General features: G+C 38.5%; 1 protein-coding gene across 1 annotated transcript; it reads left to right on the plus strand.

Annotated features, from left to right (window-relative positions):
- Positions 1 to 273: 273 nt before the first annotated feature.
- On the plus strand, positions 274 to 1,653 carry LOC113352256. Its single transcript, XM_026596100.1, has one exon. The coding sequence runs from the start codon at positions 274 to 276 to the stop codon at positions 1,651 to 1,653; it is 1,380 nt and encodes a 459-aa protein (XP_026451885.1).
- Positions 1,654 to 12,206: the final 10,553 nt, after the last annotated feature.

Raw genomic sequence — 12,206 nt, forward strand, 5'->3', positions numbered from 1 at the left:
GACTGCTGATGTTCGACAGTCATCCAAACCTTTAAGCAGAAATTAGGTGAACACCTACACGATTATGTAGAAAGGTTTAATGAATTGTTATACCAGTGTCCACACCATGGCTTTGATAAAGGCCACATGGCCCAAATCTTATATGAGGGCCTTGATAGTGAAACCCGAATGCAGGTAGAAACAATTAGTGGTGGAGAATTTACCCATCAAGACCCAGATGAATGTTTCGATGAGTTCATAGAGTTAGCTGAAAAGACTCGTCAATGGGCTTCAATGAGGGAGCCCGAAATAACTAGGAATCCTATCCATAGGGTCAATAGAGTTGATAATGGGTCTGATATCCTTATGCGTCTAGAGGCCTTAGAGATGAACCATGGGTCCAACCAGACTATGAGTTGTAATAGTGATCCTAGAACCTATCCATGTACTATTTGTGGTGACCAAAATCATGTTGGACCTCAGTGTCCCCTGTTTTACCCTAGTGAAACTACCCGTGACCAGGTTAGTGTCCTACATGGCGGTATGAACTCTAAATATGAGGGTCGACCCAAGTTTGACCCATATTCTAATACTTATAACCCCGGTTGGAGATATAACCCTAATTTCTCATGGTCTAAAGGTACCAATCAGGGTGGCCCATCCAGCAACCCACCACCAGGTTTTCATAGGAACCAAGTTCAAGTCCAAGAACCGAGCCAAGCTGAGAAAAAAGTGTCATCTCTAGAGGAAACTCTAATTAAATTTATGGAAATTAGTACCCAAAATTCTAACCAAAGTAGCCAAAAGTTAGACGACTTTGTCCTGGCAAGTCAACGTTACCAACAGAACACTAGTCAAGCTATTATCAATTTAGAGACTCAGATAAGTCAATTTTCGAACCGGTTAAATGATAGGGAGCATGGGAAATTTCCTAGCCAACCGACTCCAAACCCGAAAGGAGTTCACCAGGTTAATGGGTCGGGTAGTTCTAACCACAATGAACATGTCAAAGCAGTTATCACCCTTAGGAGTGGTAAAACTCTAAAGAACTCGGTAGAACCACCAAAGGATAGTAGCCCAACTGAAAAGGAGACTGAAGTTGACCAAACTTCGTCTAAGGACCCTAATGGGCCTGATAGCTCTAAGAGTCCAAGTGAGGAAGATACCCCTGAGAGAGTGTACATACCAGCTGCACCATTTCCTCAAAGACTCGCTAAGAAAAAGCCTAGTACATATGCTGAAATCCTAGACATCTTTAAACAAGTTAAGGTCAACCTGCCCTTATTAGATGCAATTAAACATGTACCGGCAATGGCCAAGTTACTAAAAGAGATGTGCTCCGTCAAGAGAGACGCTAGTGTCCATAAAAAGGCATTTTTGACCCAACAAGTTAGTTCCATAATCTCACAAAAGTACCCAGTCAAATTTAAAGATCCTGGTTGTCCTACTGTCACATGTGTCATAGGTAAAGAAACCATATACAATGCTTTATTAGATCTTGGGGATAGTGTGAATCTTTTACCTTTCTCGGTATATGAGCAACTTGGACTAGGGGAGATGAAACCAACTAGGATAACGCTACAGTTAACCGATAGGTCAGTCAAAATCCCACGTGGAATTATTGAAGACTTTTTGGTTCAGGTAAAAACTTTATTTATCATGTTGACTTTGTGATTTTAGACACTCAACCTGTCTCTAGTCAAGATACCAATATCCCAATCATCCTAGGTCGTCCATTTCTAGCCACTGCAAATGCAGTCATACATTGTCAAACTGGCCTAGTAGAATTTTCCTTTGGGAATCAAAAATCTCGGTGAACGTTTTTAAGGCGTTACAAGCCCCACCGGACCCTGAACACTATGAGTCCATATGCGATTGATTCTCTAGTTGAGAATACCTTTACCACTAATAGTGTTAGAGATCCTCTAGAGGCATGCTTGGCCCACTTTGGAGCCTACTATGATGAGGATAAACATTTTGAAGAAGTTAATACGTTGTTAGACTCCGCGACAGTAATGAATTATGGAAAATGGAAACCTAAACCAGAACCTCTTCCACCAACCATAGATAAACCCCTCCCATCATCAGTTAAGGAACCCACCCTTGAATTAAAGATGCTACCAGATACACTGAAATATGTATTTCTTGGTAATAAAAATACTCTTCTTGTCATAATTGCCTCTGACTTAGAGCCCAATCAGGAAAGTAGACTAGTTAGTGTTCTCCGAGAGCACAGGACTGCAATAGGGTGCACCATAGAAGATTTGAAAGGAATTAGTCCCGCAGATTGTATGCACCACATCTACCTAGAAGAAGGTGCCAAAACCTCAAGAGAAATGCAGAGACGTTTGAATCCTAATATGAAAGAAGTTGTTCGCATTGAGGTGCTCAAATTGTTAGATGTGGGTATCATATACCCCATATCTGATAGTAAATGGGTCAGTCCTGTCCAGGTTGTCCCAAAAAAGTCTGGGATTACAGTAGTTGCGAACGAGAACAATGAATTGATTCCTACCCGTGTTACTACCGGGTGGATAGTTTATATAGACTACCGTAAGCTGAACTCAGCCTCTAGGAAAGATCACTTTCCTTTACCATTCATCGACCATATGTTAGAAAGATTAGCTGGTCGCAACCATTATTGTTTCTTAGATGGATATTCTGGTTATAACCAAATCCCTATAGCACCGGAGGACCAAGAGAAAACAACCTTCACATGCGTATGCCTTTTGGGTTGTGCAATGCACCCGCAACATTCCAACGTTGCATGCTAAGTATATTTTCGGACATGGTTGAGCGATTTCTTGAGGTCTTTATGGATGATTTTTCGGTTTTTGGATCCTCTTTTGATGAATGCTTGCACCACCTTACACTAGTTCTAGAGCGTTGTAAAGAAAAGAACTTAGTCCTTAATTGAGAAAAGTGTCATTTTATGGTTAAATCTGGAACAGTGTTAGGACATGTGGTGTCCTCTAAGGGAATAGTAGTTGATAAAGCCAAGGTTGACCTAATTTCAAAATTAAGTCCACCTAAGAATGTAACAGATGTTAGATCTTTCCTTGGCCATGCTAGATTTTATCGTCGTTTCATCAAAGACTTTAGCAAGATTGCCTTACCTCTGTCGAACCTACTTGCTAAAGATACTTCCTTTGTATTTGACGAAGCCTGTGTTGCAGCTTTTGAGAAGCTAAAATCGTTGTTGACTTCTGGCTCTATTATCCAACCACCCGATTGGAACCTCCCATTTGAACTCGTTTGTGATGCGTCCGATTATGCGGTTGGTGATGTCCTTGGCCAACGACGTGATAAGGCACCTAATGTGATTTATTATGCGAGTAGGACCCTAAACGATGCCCAGTTGAACTATATAACCACTGAGAAAGAAATGTTAGCCATCGTTTTTGCTTTGGAGAAATTTAGATCATATCTCCTAGGGTCTAAGGTCATTGTGTATTCTGATCATGCCACTCTTAAATATCTCCTTTCAAAGAAAGATTCAAAACCTCGTCTGATTAGATGGGTATTGTTGTTCCAAGAATTTACTCTAGATATTCGTGATAAAAAAGGGTCTGAAAATGTAGCAGCTGACCATTTATCCCGTATCCTTAATGAAACTAGAGATGAAGAGAAACCGATCCTTGACACGTTCCCCGACGAACAATTATTTTCCATCTCTGTGTTACCCTGGTTTGCTGATATTGTCAATTATTTGGTAACTGGTCAAATTCCCGACCATTGGTATAAACATGATAGAGCTAAATTCTTGTCTGAGGTTAAATACTTTTTCTGGGATGATCCATACTTATTCAAATACTTCCCTGATCAGATCATCCGTAGTTGTATTCCTGACAACGAAATCTCCAGTGTTTTGACTTTTTTTCATTCCGGAGCTTGTGGGGGTCACTTTAGATCTAAGAAAACAGCCGCGAAGGTTTTGCAATCCGGTCTTTGTTGGCCAACTTTGTTTAAGGACTCCCACCTATTTTGTCAAAGTTGTGATAGATGTCAAAAGTTAGGGAAGTTAACCCGAAGTAATATGATGCCTCTTAGTCCTATACTAATAATAGAAATATTTAATGTGTGGGGTATAGATTTTATGGGCCCTTTTGTCAATTCATATGACAACTTTTACATCTTATTAGCTGTTGACTATGTGTATAAGTGGGTTGAAGCAATCTCTACCAAGACAAATGATCGCCACGTTGTGATCAAGTTTGTTAGAGACAACATTTTTTCTCGATTTGGTATGCCTAGAGCAATCATTAGTGATGGAGGTACCCATTTTTGTAACCGGTCTTTGGAGACTCTCATGAAGAAATACTCCATTACCCATAAGGTTTCTACCCATTACCACCCACAAACTTGTGTCCAAGTAGAAGTGTCTAATAGGAAAATTAAACAGATTTTAGAAAAAACCGTGAACCCTACCCGAAAGGATTGGTCTTTGTGCTTAATAGAAGCTTTGTGGACTTACCGAACCGCTTTTAAGACTCCACTAGGGATGTCTCCGTATAGACTTGTCTTAGGTAAAGCCTGCCACTTGCCTGTAGAATTAGAACACCGAGCTTTTTGGGACATTAAACGGCTAAACTTTGACCTATCTACTGCTGGTGATAACCGTAGACTGCAACTCAATGAGTTAGAAGAAATTCGTAATGATTCTTACCAGAGTGCGAAAATTTACAAGGAGAAAACAAAAATATTTCATGATAAATCGATTATTCGAAAGACATTTGAACCAGGTCAAAAAGTTCTCCTTTACAATTCCCATTTACATCTTTTCCCTGGTAAATTAGGGTCTCAGTGGTCCGGACCATATTTTGTCAAAATTGTTTTTCCTCATGGTGCAGTTGAAGTTGAAAATCCGAAGAACGGAGAAACTTTTAAGGTTAACGGTCAATGGTTGAAACCCTTCCTGGAGTTACCCAGTCATGCAATCGAAGAATCGGGGCTGAGAGATCCTGTCTACCGGGATTAATTTTAATGGGTAACAACGTCTGGCTGAAGACACTAAACTTAGCGCTAATGGGAAGCAACCCACGCATAGTGATATTAAGGTCCCTCTGGAGGACCCTGTTGTACATTAGTTTGTTTTTGTTTTTGTTGCTCGCAATGAAAGGATTACTACGCTTCATCCAGGTACTATCTTTCCGACTTCTCTCTCTACTGATTCCTCTTGTTACTTATATTTTTGGTATTATACTTTAATTTGAAACACTGAGGACAATGTTAGATTTAAGTGTGGGGGTTAGGGAAAAACTTTTAGTTACTTTTTAAATATAAAAAAATAAAATAAAAAATAATAAAAAAATATAATAATAATAAATAAATAAATAAACTCCATAGCCTAGAAATTTGTGCCAATTTAGGATGACACTAACCAGTCTAAGTGGATGGAAACAACTTGGTTGTAGGAGTTAAGGAACCCAATAACAGAGTCTATTCATAAAAAGACAGAGTTCAGGTGTTATAATGGAATCATCACACTACGTTCATCACATTATGTTCTATTTTGCAAAAATTTTATGTTTCTTTAAGTGATTTGGTGGGGTCCAACACATCGAATTGTTATGCCGGATGGAATAGAGTGGTTGAGTTACTAAATAATAAATAAGACCCGACCAATCATACCAAACGGAATATATTATAAAAAAAAAAGAAAAAGAAAAAAAAGACACTTGGATAGCAATATGTGTGCGTTTTCCCTGTCTCCGTCGCCTAAGCAAGCGTGGAACGCAGGATCCATGGGAACTATCATGTAATCTCCTGAAAAGAAGCATGCGCTTGGATCCAAGAAGATCTAATCATGATGTGTTCAACAAAAAAAAAGTGTTAATGTTCAATGAATAAAGTCGACCATTGGTGCCCTTGTATATGCCAGTTATGTTGAACTAGAATTAGGATTATCGACCCCTGGTTCCCTTGTATATGCCAATTGGGTTGATATTAGTCCAGACCAGTAGCTCAATCCATTAGAATTCATAGGTTCATCTTGGCGGAGGCCTTCAGACAGATATGGAAACACCGTTCACCTTCTGGTTAAACTATATAATAATCTATTCATGTGATTTGTGTGATTCCAATTTTGATGTCCATTGTGTGACTATCTAAGTAGATCTATGTCACTTATAAATGAATATGACTCGCATCCGGGTACTTCCTTTTGTAACCAATAAAGTATGACAACCAAGGAGATTCTTTAGTGTCGCTCCTGAGTTTTTCACAGATAACTAGGGTTTGGAGTAAAAGTTTTTGTAGGTAGACCTCTGGTAAACCTTCCCGAGACTATAACTCGGCCACTAGGGCCACCTAGGAGTTTAAAGGCTTGTTATGCGTGCTAACTATGACCGTATCCTGAACGAGATGGAGTTGTATGTATTTTAATTTGATTTGCTCGAGGACTAGAAAAGTCTAAGTGTGGGGGAATTTGATAGGTGTCTAAAACACCTTGATATTTATCTATTGTTTATGCTTTCTTTGCTAAGTTTTCTCGTAAATTATGCATTTTATGTTTGACTTTGAGTTTCAGGTACTTTGGAGCAAAAGAAGAAGAAACGTCGCTTAAAAGGGGATAAAGTGTCATTTCATGTGCAACTGCTGTTGGAGGCGACTTACTTCTCATTACTCACTTTTATTTCTTCATCTCTATCTGAAAGGCATGTCGGCTTTAGTGATGTGAATTATGTCTGAAAAGCATGAGAACCTTAGTGATGTATACAAATTGAAGAAAAGAAGTGAATGTGAGCAGTAAGAGATGGATGCTCGAGAAACTATTAAAGGCACCCAGAAAAGCGTTAAAGGCACCCCCAGAAATGTCTCGGAGGAGTTGATAAAGTCACCCATGAGTTTTTCACTATATACAACCCAAATTACTCTTTGTACCCCACAAAGTGCTATTTGCACCCCCAGAATTGCTAAATGTACCCCTGATTGCTATCTGCACCCCACTGTTGGCTAAGGGGAAGGTCATCTTCTCCATTCAAATTTTGAAATTTGGCGGGAAAAGTGGATTGGAATTAGGGTTGAAGCTTTGGGGGCCTTCCACTGAGACTCAATCACTGAAACTAAATGGGTTTGTTCCTAAGGACTAAACAGGTCTGGTAATGGTCTTCGTTTCGACCATAATTGGCTAGATAATCTGCAAAAGATGAATCAGTGCTCACTAAAATTGGCGGGAAAAGTTGCTTTTCACGGGAAGATTTAGGGTTCGATTGTTGAAGGTGTTCTAGGGAGACTAAAGAGCTGAAATTTATTGGGTTTACTTTTTAGGACTAAACAAGCTTGGTATAATCATTTGAATGGACCCAAATTGGCTACATCATCGGAGTTTGAGATAAACAGTGTCTCGAGTTTTCTTGGTTTTACATGGGACTGAAGAAATAATTATTCTCGGGATTTTGTGAATTGTTTGGGAATTACGCAAACATAGGGAAGATATCTACCAAATCTGGGAAGTTTGGATTAAACAAAGAAGCGTATGAAGATAAAAAGGAAATAAGAAAAATATCAGGTAACTTTGCTTGAAAGAAAAGAGGAGATTTCGTCGAGATTTCTTGTCCTAAAGGGTTTTTGTGTGTATAAATACGAGTATTGGGAGTCATCTAAGGTTACGTTTTACTCTGGGAAAGAAATAGTTAGTTAGAACGAGAATTCGTGAAAGAAGAAACGTAGTTCTAGCTGCTGCTGAAAGAAGAACACAAAGAACAAACACCTTTCATAAACAGTCGCAAAATATATCGTTTTACAACCACAGAAGAGAAGTATCGTTCTACAGTGCAGTAGCGAAAGACCTTTTGCAGCTAAGCCGTGGTGAATTAATCTTTTGTAGCTAAGTTGTTTCTGTCACTAAACACCTTTAGCGACTGAATAATCATTGTAAGCGAGTTTTGCTCTTTTTGAATCAATGAATAATCAATTCTTCTCCAATTTTCGTTCTATGAGTAGCTAAATCTATTTTCTAGGGTTTTGGAGGAAACTATTTTTAATGGGTAATATTTAGTATTTAAATTCTTTGACATATTTACTCCATATTTGTGTTTTCAATTGTCTAAAATTTTTCTCTTCTTTGTAAGCTTCGTAAAAACTGTTTTGGGTAGTTTGAGATTCCCATCTTTTATAAGCGAAGGAAAATTAGGCCTTAGAATAGTGACGAAAGTCGTTAAAAAAAAGAGAGCTTATAACATTATATCTTCCAAAGCATGAGATTGAGTTCGAATTGTTTTGAGTAAACTAGGAATATTATGTCAAAGTTTTAATTATTGAGTTTACAAACATGAGAAGTAGTGGAATCCAAATCCCTAGATTCATCTCTCCTTGATAAATCAAAAATCAATTTTAATTAGTTTGTCTTAATATTTTTCTTTAGTTAATCTTAAACCAAAATCTTCAAAAGAGTCCGAGCAACGAATCTTTCTTACCACTTGTAAAAGCTACATCAATCTTCATCCGAAAAATCTTCCTCAGACTGATCATCCTCAGAGACATGAACACTGTTACTTTTGGCCAGTAATTTAGTGTTCTTCTGTGCTTTAAAGGCAACATCCTTTCCGACTTTGGATGTATGCTCATGGTCAAATATCTTAAGCTTTCCAACCAAGGTATTTCTGGAAAGAGTATCAAGGTTATTCCCTTCAACGATGGCATGCTTTTGAGACTCGTATCTAGATGGCAGCGATCTGAGAATTTTCATCACAATGTCCTTTTCAGGAATAGTCTTACCCAATGCAAAAGATGCATTAACAATTTCAGACACTTTGTGATTAAACTCATCAAATGTTTCTTCATCTGCCATACGAAGGTTCTCCCAATCGGAATTAAGGTTTTGAAGCCTAGCTTCCTTTTCATTGGAGTTTCCTTCAAATACAGTTTCTACCTAGTGCAAGTAGACACATGGTGTTGAAGACTTGGGGCAATGGCATGTATGATAGCATTCAACCCTTCAGAATTCTTCTTTGCAGCAAGAATCTCAACAACATTATATAAACCTATGTCTTTTGGAACGGTTCCTTCTCCAGCTGCAACAACGGGTGCATCATATCCATTAAAAATATATACCCATGATTGAAAATCACGCGATTGAAGAAAAACTCTCATAGAAATTTTCCACCATAAGTAATTGGAGCCATCAAAGACTGGTGGTACGTTTACAGAGATAACACTTCTGTCCATAGAGTCAGATCACTACAAACACGGACTTATTAGGTCTTAAACGTGTTTGCCTGCTCTGATACCAATTGAAAAAGCGGGGGTCTAACAACACCACCCAATATTTCGTTTAGGAAATCTGTATGGACAAACTCCGAAACACTCTACTAGAGAATCAACTAGACAGTCAGACTCAATCTATAATATAGTGTCTCAAGGAGTGATTATCTCAATCTCTCGATTTGATTTTTACTCAAGCTAAAAAAATAGCGAGTCTTTACCAAGGAGAGATAACTTGGACGGTACCAAAGACCAATGTCCAAGTGTTAATCAATGAAATCAACAATCACAAGATTGGATCTCCAATTGATTAAGCTTCAACGCACGACCTGTATTATTTCAATTATATAAAAGATAATGCGGAAAAGAAATAACGCAGACACCAGAAATTTTGTTAACGAGGAAACCGCAAATGCAGAAAAACCCTGGGACCTAGTCCAGATTAGATACACACTGTATTAAGCCGCTACAGACACTAGGATACTACCAATTAACTTCGGACTGGATTATAGTTGAACCCCTATCAGTCTCCCACTGATACAAGGTACAGTTGCACCCCTACGCCTCTGATCCCAGCAGGATACTACGCCCTTGATTCCCTTTGCTGATCTCACCCACAACAAAGAGTTGCTACGACCCAAAATCGCAGGCTTTGATAATAAACAAATCTGTATCACACAGAAAATTCTATCAAAGGATAAATCTGTCTCCCACAGATAAACCCTAGTTTTGTTCTGTTTTTTGATATGATCAAGGTAGCACAGGAACCAATTGATTAATCCGGTCTTATATTCCCGAAGAACAGCCTAGATAAATCAATCACCTCTCAATACTCAATTCCTGAATACACAAGAAGAATATCAAGGAATCACGAACGATAAGACGAAGGACGTTCGTGACTTCTTTATCTTACCTATCGGAGAACTCAAACGCTCAAGCTAATCAATCGATTGTACTCATACGATAGAAAACTAAGATCAGATCACACAACTACGATAAAAGTAGTATCGGTATGGCTTCACAATCCCAATGAAGTCTTTAAGTCGTTAACCCGAATTTGAAGAAGAAACTCAAGGGTTAATGGATATCGACTCTAGCGAGCACACTAGTATCACACAAGAAAGGTGTGTGGGGATTAAGTTTTGCTCTAGCTAGATGTCTCCTTTATATAGCCTTTCAAATCATGGTTTTTGCTTAGATATTAAGCAAACTCTATTCGCCGTTAGATGAAACCTGATTTAGATTCAAGCTAATATTTCTCAACCGTTAGATCGAAAAATAAAGCTTGTCAAACACACATGGTAAACGTGAAATAGGTGTGTGAAACACAAGCTCAAACGTGTACGTGTACGTTGGTTCAATACAGTCACCAAAAGGCAAACCATATGAGCTTCTCATATTGACCTGGTTCCTCATTCATCATAACTAGTTCACTTGGCTTCAAACAAACTAGTTAGAGAGTTATTCAATTGCTATGAGATCTTATGTAACTACACAAGATACAAGTGAACTCAAGATGCTTACGATTCGATTGAATCGGTTCAATGAACATTATAGCCACGGTTTGCGTTAAGAATTCCTTAGTAATTTAATGTTTATGTTCAGAGCACATATTTAGATCATAACCTCTTAATTACACAAACAAGTTCGCGGACTTAAGCATCGGTTTGAGTTTTCCAAAACTCAGCAGAAATTCTCGGGTCGAGAACTTCCGCCAGTTCGCGGACTGGGTCTGCGGACTGAGTTCGCGGACTTGGTCACACAAACGAGTTTAGGAAATCCCTGCAGAAAGTCTCGGTCGAGAACTTCCGTCAGTTCGCGGACTGAGTCTGCGGACTGGGTTCGCGGACTTGGCAAGCCAATTCCACAATCCTACCGATTTCTCTTGCTCAACAGAGTTCAAAGAACTTCGGATCAAGGAATACATGGTTATGTAATCTAACTCTCATTTCAATCATTGAGACTTTCTCAGAGGGCGCTATCCCAACCGTTATTCACAGATTGTCTTCACGTCAGAGAAATTCTCAACTTAGTGATTGAAAGATGAAGATAAACCTGATCAAAGCAAAAAGCTTTACCAACACATGAATTCCGAGAAAAAGATAAGCATTGAATACTCAACTCGAAATATCAAGTGTGTTTGATCTAGTCTATATAGCATACGACTTTTGTCTCATAAGAAGTAGGAGATAGAATAGATAGACTTTTGAGCGATAGATAAGTTCAAGTCTTCACATACCTTTTTGTTGATGAAGTTCCACGGTTCCTTGGTGTAGATCTTTGTCGTTGTCGTTGAATCGCCATGAAGTTCTTGAGCTCAACTACACTTTTTCTATCCTATTCCGAGACTTAGCTAATAGGCTAGAAATCAAGACTTTATAGTTTTGATCACTAACATTGACAAACATGCTTGATATAGCAACGCATGCGAGGTTGACCGAGCTATGCTCTAACAACTAGCATGACCAAAATTAGTCTTACTAGAACTTGAAGCGTTTATACCCTTATAGCCCAGACCACGTGTATCACGATGTTCTTTACATGCTCCTAGCATGAAAGACAATTTTGTAGATATGGAATTAAATCTTTTCAAATTTTCTTCCAAAGATTTTACCTTCTCAAGAGCAGTACTGAGACTGGTCTCCAATTGTTTGTCTCGAGTGAGAAAAATGTTTTCTCTTTCATTCAAACATTTTTGTTGAGAGTCATGCCTTGCTTCAGAGTCTGCAAGTTTTTCCTTCAACACAAAGAGATTTCGACGAAGCATATCACATACAGAATTCTTTGAACATATCTCTTTGTCACGATCTTTAAGAGTAGCTTGCAGCAGGTTATAACCACAATCATACCCTCTAAAGATTTTTATCATTTTCCTGTTTTCAATACAGAGTTGAGTTAGAAATTCAACTAAGCACGATGTTGACTTATTTTTCTTCAGAAGACGATCAAAAAGGATGATATACTGTGATATTTCCTCCTCCGCGTCCTTTCCTTCATCTGAATCAATTTTATCAGAAAGTTCA

The sequence above is a fragment of the Papaver somniferum genome, chromosome 2 (assembly GCF_003573695.1).
Source record: "Papaver somniferum cultivar HN1 chromosome 2, ASM357369v1, whole genome shotgun sequence".
Taxonomy (NCBI): Eukaryota; Viridiplantae; Streptophyta; class Magnoliopsida; order Ranunculales; family Papaveraceae; genus Papaver; species Papaver somniferum.